This window comes from Gloeophyllum trabeum (assembly GCF_000344685.1).
Source record: "Gloeophyllum trabeum ATCC 11539 unplaced genomic scaffold GLOTRscaffold_00020, whole genome shotgun sequence".
Classification (NCBI taxonomy): Eukaryota; Fungi; Basidiomycota; class Agaricomycetes; order Gloeophyllales; family Gloeophyllaceae; genus Gloeophyllum; species Gloeophyllum trabeum.
In genome coordinates, this window is record NW_006920429.1 from 1,564 (window position 1) to 11,646 (window position 10,083).

The following is a 10,083-nucleotide window of genomic DNA, read 5'->3' on the forward strand; positions in this document are numbered from 1 at the left end:
TGTTTGTTTCAGGCGTCAAGGTTTTTGTTTTATTTTTCTAGGTCTTCCTACGGACTACCCTACAGTGTCTTACTCCTCCTTTCCCCCTCGAACTATTAAATACCCTTCAGTTGTCTCGGACCACCTTAACCCATATCACGGGGTTTAGGTTTATTCCTTTTGGTCCTTGGTGATTGTTGTGTGTCTGTGCATATCACCACATGCAGCTTCATGTTACAATACGGGTCAGGCAATGAATGTAGTGAAGCCAAGTAGAGGGTGCGGCCGAATATAGTGCTCCCACAGTGCTAAACATTGAACAGCACTTATTTATACTTCCCTATAGAACCTCTGCAAAATATCTGACATCTATGCATCCTTCCCATCCACGTATACACCTCACCATCTCCTCTGAAACAGCTAGCCCCTCATAGTATGCTCCATGCAAGAACCCTGCCGCACTGTTCAGCTTGCTGCTCCTCTGCGGCGCGCTCGACGAAAAGTACTCACCGAACCACTGCTCGCTAGTATGCTCACCCGCAAACCACACTTTCCCCTTCTTCCCGCCGACTTTTGCCCGCAGGGCGGCGTGCTGCGAGCGTGTGAAGGTGGCGGGCCAGTTTGAATAGGAGCCTCGGAACAGTGGATCAGAGAGCCAGTGCGGGATGTGGAAAGCGATCGGCTAACAAGAGGGAGAATAACCCAGCAAAAATCAGGTGGATGATGTTCCCGGAGGGCAGGAAGCTAACCTCGGGAATCGTGACGTTCGGGTACATTCGTCCTAGTACCTCCAAGACTTCCCTCTTCACGTCTTTCTCTGACATAGCGTCCACTCGCCTTGCGAAGTCACCCTATTGACCAAAGTACGTGAACGTGAGCGAGAGCTTCCGAAGGTGAGTGAGTACTCACAGTAACAGTGACAAAGAGGATGCCCGAGCCGGGGTACAGCTTCGGGTGGTCGAGGCTCTGCCATACGGGATAATACCCTCGCTCCTGACCCGCATACAGAGCGAACTGTGCGTGTACGATATCGTAAGCTATCAGATCTACCAGAGTGATCGGCTAGCGACGCACCTCGGTGTCGAACCAAAACTTCTCTTCGAACTGGAGAAAAATCTTCGTGAACGTTGCCTAGAGTATGCAAGTTTTCCGTTTATAGGTATACCGTGATATGTAGAGCTGACCCTCACCATGTCCATCCCCGCCAGCGCCTTCTCTTTCCACCCACCGTGCGGGATGAGCCTTTCGTCCCACCTCACATCGCCCGCTTGCAGCACGCCGAGTGAGAACGTACACAGAGCGTATTCGCCTGTCAACACCTCCCCGCTCTCCAGCACGACTTCCACTCTTTCATCCTCTCCCGCTCCTTGCACTCGCCATACCTGCTGGAGGTGCTGGCTATCGCCGATTTCACGGGGTGATGAACCACTCAGGCGGATCTCCTTCACCATAGAGTTTAGACGGACTTGCGCCGGGTCGAGGAAAGACTGCGCTTCGGCAAGGATAAAATGCTTGAAGCCGCGCGGGTCGACAGAAAGGTGGTTCGTGGGGGAGAACCCGCCCGCACTGGGCTCATATGTGTGGTTGTTGCTCTGCGAATCGGGTTGATCAGTATCACTAATGTAAGTAGATTGAATTAGACACCCGAAGCGGAGGGAGAAGAAAGGGAACACAAGGATGATGGGCGCCGGTTAAGAATCGAATGGGAGGACAGAAATTGAGATAGAGCGAGATAAAGGACTACACGGGTAAATTGACCGTGAGCCCGCGCATGTAGACACGGCCAAGAACCGTGCCCACTCAATATATCAAAGGGTGACTTTGTCTCAGGCGAAACGTTAACCGCAGGGACCCAAGCCGTAATTCACACTCTGGCTCTTATCCTAAGGCAATGCTCCCGCCTGGGACACGGTTCTCTTCCGCGAAGCGTATATCGCGCACCGGGGTCGCGACTCGACGCCATACCATACATTAACCCTGAACCTTTCGTCTCGTACTTCCCTGATGCTCCGGCTCGCCGCTCGCCACTCCTAGTTCAGAGAACGACGACACTGTAGCCGCAGCGGATGGAGAGCGTGACAGTAAGGAGGGAGGTACGAAATCCGGCGCATATAGCGTGAGCGTCGCGGAAGTGGCACACAGCCCTCGCGCATACGTGAAGGGGAAAGGCGATGGGCAACCAATAGACATGAAATAAATGGGCAACACTCACCAGCCCGCTCGCCCACCAGCTCGTCTTCTCTGGGCGGTCCGCATACTCCCAGTCGAAAGTATAATACTCGACCGCCTTCTCTGCCGGTGTCTCGGGATGGAAGCCTAGCGATTCGTAGCCATCTCTTGCTGACGAATCGGAGGTACATTCCGAAGAGGTAGATGAAGCGGGAGGGCAAGCGTGGGTGACGAGAGCCGCATAAGCTGCGAGCGAGGCGTTGAGGAGAGGCAGAAAGGGCGCAGGCCCAGTTTCGTCGTATGTTGCTAGGATGCTGTCTGTGACACCTCATGCAAAGTGGAGATGATGGACGAACTTACTCATGCTCCCGTAGTAGTCACTATACATTGTCCGGACCCCCCACCGCTTCACCATCTCCCATATCGGGTTCACCCGCTCGAAGTCGCGCGTCTGCGTCCCGTGCACCCAATTCGCGCCACGTTCAACCGTGTAGGAGCCCATCGTGTGCGACTGCAGTCGCCCACCTAGTTCCCCGCGCGCTTCGATGACAAGGAAGGAGGTGGACGGGGACAGCTGTGAGAGAGTTCGTGCGGCAGTGACACCCGCCACGCCGCCTCCGAGGATGAGGACGGTTGCGTTGGTCTTGGGTGACGGCGGAGGGGCGGGAAGCGCATGGGTCAGGGAGAGGGCGAGAGAGAGAAGGGTAAGCAGCGGAAGACATACGTGCATTATTGAGAGAGAACCACAATAATAAGTCCCGAGGGAGACTACTATATAGTGCTGTGGACGAGCTACCTCGGATGCTGGTCCTCGGGTACTTCTGCCATGCCGAGTTCGGGATACCAGAGTACTCGAGGAAGCGCACCCATTGTAAGCAGAGAACAAGATCCGAAACCCATAAGCTTCTGTCCGGCGCTCTTATCGCATACACGAGCGTCTCCTCGTGAGATATGAATCGGATATAGACGAGGATCGTTCATACTTGCCATTTGGTGGGACCTGAGTGCACAAGCTAAGCTGCCCAGTCAGAGCCATCAAACAAAGTCTCCAACCTGAAGTAATGCATCAGGAAGGGCTCGATGCGAACTCGCGACGGCAAAGCGAAACGACAATACCACGAACACAGCCGCAGCTATTCTTAGATGACTCACCAAGGTTAGGGTCCGCCAGCGGGGTCAGCTGAAGAGCGCCGTTCGCCTCCGTCCTCGGATAACGCTCATTCTTAAGCTTTTGCCGCGAGGGGTTATTAGACTGGGAGGGAGTATTCCCAATTCCGCTCGACCGGATTGCGACAGCGTGAGATGTGGCTCACGGATCTTAGATGATGTAGTATCTCGCCGTCCGTGTCCATGGGTGCGTTTAGTGTCCTTGGATGTATATATTCCCATTCCGGAGGTCAGAAAACCACGCAGGACGTGCCGGAATGTGTGGACGTACTTGTCTTGAACACTACGCTAGCGGCGTGTTTCAACCTCGCCAGCAGTATCCTCACTTGGCCAACTCCGGAAAGCACCCGACACCTGTATACACGGGTTGAGGACGAGTACACGTGCTCAGCGATGCCGTCGCCGCAGGTGCCACTCCGTTATATGTACAGGAGCCTTGCCTTCATACGTCCATAGTCTCGCTGATCCGCTCGGGCTTCCGGGAAGCCGGAAAATAGAACCACGCCCCTGGTCAATACATCCCATGCGGATATTATGCGCACAAGATGCCGGGCTTGCGACCGAAATTTGTAGTATCAAATCAATAGAACCCACGCCCGTCCTGTCGAGCCCCGTCCCGAGTCCGGTCAGGCAGCATTACAAAGAGCAGTTGACGTACCGCAGAGCAAGAGACGGAGCGCCCAAGGACTCCAGGTCGAATGAGCGTAGGCGTTAGACTAGTGAATTATACATGGGGCCACTTGCTTACCGTGTACGTCCCGTACGGTCCTCGAGCAAGGGGGAGCAACAGCGCGAAACGTATTCCCTGGTGCGACTTGAACACGCAACGCATCCCTTGTCTAGTACGAACAGGTCGACTTGATGAATGAGCACATTCCGGGTGCCGCGAATACGTACCTCGTGCGACCGACTGTCACTACGCGTCCATTGTTATCCTCGCTACCCCGAAGAAATGTTATAAGAGGCACTCACTAAATCCTTGGGCCAAGTCGTCTGATGGAGAGTACTCCCCAACGAGCTGCTGGCTACGAGATGTCCGAAATCACATCAAGCCCGATATCAGAATTGGAACTCGCACCGTCGCAAGCTTTTCCCAGCGACCCATTTCAGTCGCAAAGTGCGCTATTGCGAGTTTGCCGATCCACGGATAGGCACTAGAGCTCAAGGTGAAGACGTCTGCAGAACGAAGCCCAAGTAGAACTTACCGTCGACAAACGGCGCGCGGCCGACGAAAGACGCTGGAATTGTTGGTGGCAACGGTCGGCGTCGCTGAGGGTGAGGGCGCGAGTGACGCGAGCGGCTGCACTCGACGCATTCCCGACCGCCCACCGAAACGCCAGAGTGGCGGGATGAACCTAGACTGTGGGGTTTAAAGCAGATGACGTGCCGCCTTGTCTCGATCTGCTATGGCTCGTCAGTTTAGACGAGGCGCTCGGGATGTGCAGCGCAGGCCGGGACTGCAATACAGCACACCCGCCCGTTGCGACATACACACGGACTCGTGAAGTAAAAACGAACCCCGATGCATTCGCAACGCGTCGCGCCGCGAACGTCATCAGTGCGATCCCGACACGTACCGCGATATGTCTTCATCACACATTATCTTCTGACTTTCTACGAGTACTCACCGAATTTCCTAGCTGGAACATCTCCGCAACATGTCCCCGCAAGCACCTGGACATTCAGAGCACAAAGGCAACGTCCATCGCGGTATCGCGAACGCAGCCTATACGAACCGCGCCTGCTTGGAGCGAGTCCCGGGACGCCCTGGGAGGGTGTGGATACATACGCAAATGACTTCAAAGTCGCGGGAGGGAGGGGAAAAACAACAACCGGAAAGCAACGGATGGCTTACCTTGCACGAACTGCGCACGCGTCAGCCCAGGATGACGATGTCGGCAGAACAAAGGCCCGAACCAGCGGCGCAAGTCGAGCCCTCGGCTGCGAGTCGCGCCAGGCAGCCTGCCTCGACCCGTACGCACGGGCCCGGCATTGCGTCAAGATGCCTGAATCGCGCATACGGGCTGGTCCAGAAACGAGGCGCGAGGTGAAACGGGGAGTGGAACACGAGCTACAGCGACGGAGGAGCACATCGGGCGAACGGGGTTCGTCGCGGCCCGAGACGTCTGCACAAAGGAAACGACGGCGGCCGAGGATGCACGAGGACTATCGAGGCGGTGTCCGCACGCTCTCTTCTGCGAAGATAAACTGACAAGATACCCATCTAATCGTGGCATTTATCACAACGCCAGCTTCAAGCGGTCATTGAGGACCCCGCGACTGTCGATTTTGTCTATTCGGGGTTCTCAACATGGTTGCGAGGCGTCTACCTCTGAGTCGCCGCTCGCATACCGGTCTTGACCAGAGAGACGCGTAGGGGGTTGGGAGGCCCAAGGGCAGATAATGGGAGGACGTACCGCGCAGCCACTGGGCGTTTTAGGGGCGTCTACCCCCTCTGGTCGTTGCCTCGCGTCCCTGTCTTCACCAGGGGGTGCGCAGGGAAGGAGCGGGAGCGAAGTGGGAGGCCCGGGGGCAAGTAATCGGAGGACTTGCCGTGCGCGTAGAACGCCAGAGCTCAACGCGTCTAATCATAAACGAGGATAGCGCGACGACTAAGTCACTGGCACCAAGCGCCCGATAGCAACTGCACGGATGCACTCCGTCGCAGACCCGCCGCGCTCGTCAAGAAACATGCTATAACCCGTCTACAAGGCTCAACCATCACGTTCACATGCCTGAGACTTGTATATGGGTTAGAACAGCACAAGCGACGTATCCGCGTACGCGGGGCGCGAAGTAAGCGGTCGGGTTGAGGAAGGGTCGAACCAGAGCACAAGTATCGGAAACCAGAGACGCGGAGGTGACAAGTGGCATCCACACACCGTGGCCTGCAGCAGAGAAAGACCCACAATATGTTGCCCGATACGCGTCGTTACCTGGTTCTTGAATCACGACATACGGTATCAGCGTTCGGTTCGTTCCGAGCGGCCGTTCGAGCGTCGAGTTCTGTAGAGTTCCAGACAAATCCAAGGGCGTTTGCAGGCGTCTGCCGGGCCTCCGCGTCGACCCTCCGTTGTTCTGAGACCAGACAGACTCCAACTCTGGGAAATAAACCCTTTGAAACACAAGGTAATCCACAAAGGCAGTCACAGCAGCGATGACGAGCAGTCCTGAGATGAGAGCGAATGCAGCCCGTGACCGTGGAAAAGCAGAACGTCATCGAATACTCAGACTCTGAATCAGCCATCGCCGAGGAATATATAATCCGCGCTCGTTATCGTCCCCATCGTCCCCCCCTTTCCCACCCACCGTCGTCGTCCACCACCACCACAGACCGCAGCAATGGCAGCAGCAGCGACCGGCCAGCACAAGCTCCCCGACCTGCCGTACGCGTACGACGCCCTCGAGCCGTTCATCTCCCGCCAGATCATGGAGCTTCACCACAAGAAGCACCATCAGACCTACGTCAACGCCCTCAACCAGGCCGAGCTCGCATACGCAAAGGCGTCCACCCCCAAGGAGCGCATCGGCCTCCAGGCCGCCCTCAAGTTCAACGGCGGAGGTATGTAACACGCATCTTTCGCCGATCCCCCGAACCAACCCCCCGATCAGGCCACATCAACCACTCCCTCTTCTGGCAGAACCTCGCCCCCGCCGCCTCCGAAGGCAAGGGCAACGGCGGCCAGCTCAAGGACGGGCCCCTCAAGGACGCCATCAACGCCACCTGGGGCTCCTTTGACAAGTTCAAGCAGGAGTTCAACACCACCACCGCCGGCATCCAGGGCTCCGGCTGGGGCTGGCTCGGCGTCAACCCCTCCAGCAAGCGCCTCGAGATCACCACCACCCCCAACCAGGACCCGCTCCTCACCCACGTCCCCGTCATCGGCGTCGACGTCTGGGAGCACGCCTTCTACCTCCAGTACTTGAACGTCAAGGCCGACGTGAGTCTCGCAGCTTGCTTACCGCCCCTTCTGCTCTGACGGCCCGCTAGTACCTCAACGCCATCTGGAACGTCATCAACTTTGACGAGGCCGAGAAGCGCTACCTCGACGCCACCTCTGGCTCCAAGCTCTGAACCCTGGCGCCCAAGCTTTGAGTGAAAGGAGTTGTACCATGCAGTGTAATAGTAGTAGCGACGAGGGGAGAAGAATCTAAAATGTTATGTTTGTATTCATCGCTTCAATCAAGTGCTGGTATCCGATAAGATCACGGTGTCGCGATCTCACGTTTGATTGACATTTCCTGTCGCACCCCGCCGACATTTTCATTTCGACGGCATTCGGAGCTGGCACTGCACAGAGCGATCAGTAGTCAATCTGTATTATCTCGGCTTCGATGTCAAGTCTAGTATACACACACATACATCCGCACGTAACCCTCGACTGACAGGCCACCTGACACTACGGACCGACTGCCGACGAACGCAACACATCCAGAGCGCCTCCATCGCGAGTACCTCCTCGAGAGCGATCCTCCCCGCGTGCATCAACAGTCCAGCGCGAGCTCTGAGCCCATGCCCGTTCCCTCTCGCCGTCGTCGTCCACGTCGTCCTTGGCCGGGAGTACTTGTCCAGTCCACAAGGACAAACCCCGGACCCGACACAGAGCCCTCCCTAAGCTTACCTAGGGCGTGCCCAGATGGCTCTCCCTACGCCCGGCAAGAATATTAATGGGGAACTCGCGCAGGCGACCGTCATGAATCCGAGACTGCGCATACACCCCTTCGTCCGCTCGGGCTGCTCCAATCCGCGGCTCCCCTCTCGCTTATACGAGGCAGTGGGCACCGAAGCCAGCTGGTTTGTTTGGCCAGATCGAGTGCTTTATCCGACGTCTGCAGTTGGGGGGCGGACGACTCGCGCGATTCCGTTGTGGGATTAAAGGCGAGAAGCCAGTGTCACGCCCCGCAGCTCGCAGACTATTCCGAGTTTCTCGAGACTCGACATTTGCTCGTTCGCGCGGACCGCCGCCCATGATGGCCCGCGGCCCGTGATGGTCAAGCATCCAAGCTTCGGGAACGCGCTCAGGGGAGCCAACCCATCAACTCCACCGTCTCCGCGGCGAGTTCCTCTTCCGCCGGGTCGGGCGAGTCGGCTTCATACCAACGTCCCGGCCATTCGAGGACAGGCGCTTCCAGGGCCGCGATGGCTTCCACGCCTCTGACGTGGTACTCCGCATAGTGACGCCCCGAACCGAAGCAAAGAGACACGGACTTGCGCGACTGAGTGGAGTGTCGAGACGTCGAGGCCCGCGCCCCGCGACCCCCATATCCAGCTCTTTGCGCGGAGACACGCGAGAGTCGCCGCGGTGTAAGTACGCGCAGACCATCCCAATCAGCTCGGTCGGGGTATCGAAGAACTCGAGTGTCTCCAAAGCCAGGCCCCCGAGCGTCGGGGAAACCTGCTCCTCGTTGACGTAGCAGCTCCAAACGCGAAGGATCCGGAGAGATGGGAGCTTAGGCAGCCGCAGCGCGCCGCATCCGTTGAAACCGACAAGGCACAGGTCCCGAAGACATGAGAAGGTGGCTAGAATATCGAGGATGGGGAGTGTCTTAGGGCGACCAGGGGCGCATTTGAGGACAAGCCGGGTTAGGGAGGTCGTGCAAGGCGCAGGACCTAGAATGTGGTCGAGCTCCAGGGAGTTATGCGTCTCGCAAGCGAGCACACCAAGCGCGAAAGCTGCGGTCTTTCGCCGAGAGTACGTGCGAGCCGGATTAAGCCTTCTCGAGAATGGAGAACGGGGCTCCGATAGCGAAGGGTAGCAACGGGCCAGTACCAGTCCTTGCTGACAGGGATGATAGTGCGTAGAACCCTTCGATGGTTATCGTGAAAGATGGAATTCATCTTGCAAGGGGGACATCGAGCGCATGAACTGAGGGCATGGCCCAGTATCAGCATGATCACCTCGGGTGGCAGAGACGCAGCGGGGACTTGGCTGCCCGCCCCGGCGATCTCAAGAGATTTTCGTCGGCGGCGATACGCTGGCAGTAGTTTCTTCATCGTCCGCAGCGGGCAAGCGCAGCTCTGTTCAAGAGGATTTATACTAAGGATACGTGATTTACCTCTTCATATTCCTTGCCAAGGTCGAGATACTCACTTCTGGTGGTGGAACAACAACTGGCGTGCCGCAAACTCTCAAGTGCGGTCGTCAACGTACTGCGGGATCATGACTCGGAATCAGGATGCGTCCGAGGGCGTCTAACTAGTACTGCCTCCTGAGAGCATTAGCGCCGAACCTTCCGGCATCGTTGCCCTGACTCCTTGGGCGCAAGTTCATGCACACGAGCGAGGGCATGAGAAAAGGTAGGCTAGTGCATATTTCCGATACAGCATAGGGAAGTCCCCCCTTAGCCCGCTTTTGGAAGTGAACCCTACCCAAACGAGTAGCTGGGGCGCCGCAGCAGTGGTAAACCACGTGCGTGGACCTTGCCGAATATACGGCAAGGAACTTCGTGCTGTTGACTCCCCGTTGTGCTCGCAGTACTATAACCTAGTAGTTGTAATTTATCCTGTAGATAATGTACGAGGAGGAGCTACTGAGCTTTGGGACTCCCCATTGACAGTAGGAGACAGTCTGAAAAGCTACAGTTCTCTCAGCGTGATTTTTGATCCCAGTAAGGCTTCTACTGGGCCACATTTAGTGCCTCGACCCCCCCACTTTAAAGAAATTGTGTACATGAGGTTCTATGCGCTCTTGTGCATTCAGCGCGTACGTTATAGGCAGTATAACCCTCGGTGTAGGGTAGAGGAAGCGTTGAAGAGGTCGAGACTAT

At 56.7% G+C, this 10,083-nt stretch overlaps 4 protein-coding genes across 4 annotated transcripts; 1 reads left to right on the forward strand and 3 right to left on the reverse strand.

Moving 5' to 3' along the window:
- Window positions 1-319: 319 nt before the first annotated feature.
- GLOTRDRAFT_50424 (amine oxidase) lies at window positions 320-2,878 on the reverse strand (the record flags this gene model as incomplete). The annotated part of the gene is made up of 9 exons (XM_007872803.1): window positions 320-432; window positions 490-661; window positions 729-830; window positions 889-993; window positions 1,054-1,110; window positions 1,170-1,336; window positions 1,409-1,571; window positions 2,192-2,454; window positions 2,509-2,878. 9 exons carry the CDS (start codon window positions 2,876-2,878, stop codon window positions 320-322), a joined length of 1,512 nt encoding a protein of 503 aa, XP_007870994.1.
- Window positions 2,879-3,603: 725 nt separating this feature from the next.
- Window positions 3,604-5,334, reverse strand: GLOTRDRAFT_96956 (uncharacterized protein; the record flags this gene model as incomplete). The annotated part of the gene is made up of 9 exons (XM_007872807.1): window positions 3,604-3,669; window positions 3,745-3,822; window positions 4,064-4,154; window positions 4,213-4,254; window positions 4,288-4,340; window positions 4,394-4,491; window positions 4,521-4,584; window positions 4,944-4,989; window positions 5,171-5,334. 9 exons carry the CDS (start codon window positions 5,332-5,334, stop codon window positions 3,604-3,606), a joined length of 702 nt encoding a protein of 233 aa, XP_007870998.1.
- A 1,280-nt stretch (window positions 5,335-6,614) lies between these two features.
- On the forward strand, window positions 6,615-7,695 carry GLOTRDRAFT_66851 (manganese superoxide dismutase). The gene is made up of 3 exons (XM_007872809.1): window positions 6,615-6,877; window positions 6,928-7,256; window positions 7,307-7,695. The coding sequence occupies exons 1-3, from the start codon at window positions 6,658-6,660 to the stop codon at window positions 7,388-7,390; spliced, it is 633 nt and encodes a 210-aa protein (XP_007871000.1). The 5' UTR covers window positions 6,615-6,657; the 3' UTR covers window positions 7,391-7,695.
- Window positions 7,696-8,334: 639 nt separating this feature from the next.
- Window positions 8,335-9,295, reverse strand: GLOTRDRAFT_141471 (uncharacterized protein; the record flags this gene model as incomplete). The annotated part of the gene is made up of 3 exons (XM_007872810.1): window positions 9,087-9,295; window positions 8,574-9,030; window positions 8,335-8,523 (listed from the first exon to the last, which is right to left on the reverse strand). Exons 1-3 carry the CDS (start codon window positions 9,206-9,208, stop codon window positions 8,335-8,337), a joined length of 768 nt encoding a protein of 255 aa, XP_007871001.1. The 5' UTR covers window positions 9,209-9,295.
- Between the last annotated feature and the right edge of the window lie 788 nt (window positions 9,296-10,083).

Bases quoted from the DNA above. Each gene is read 5' to 3' on its own strand.
- GLOTRDRAFT_66851 (XM_007872809.1), top strand. From the start codon at position 6,658: ATGGCAGCAGCAGCGACCGGCCAGCACAAGCTCCCCGACCTGCCGTAC. The intron at 6,878-6,927 runs GTATGTAACACG...CCCCCCGATCAG, and splicing joins CCTCAAGTTCAACGGCGGAG to GCCACATCAACCACTCCCTC. The intron at 7,257-7,306 runs GTGAGTCTCGCA...ACGGCCCGCTAG, and splicing joins ACTTGAACGTCAAGGCCGAC to TACCTCAACGCCATCTGGAA.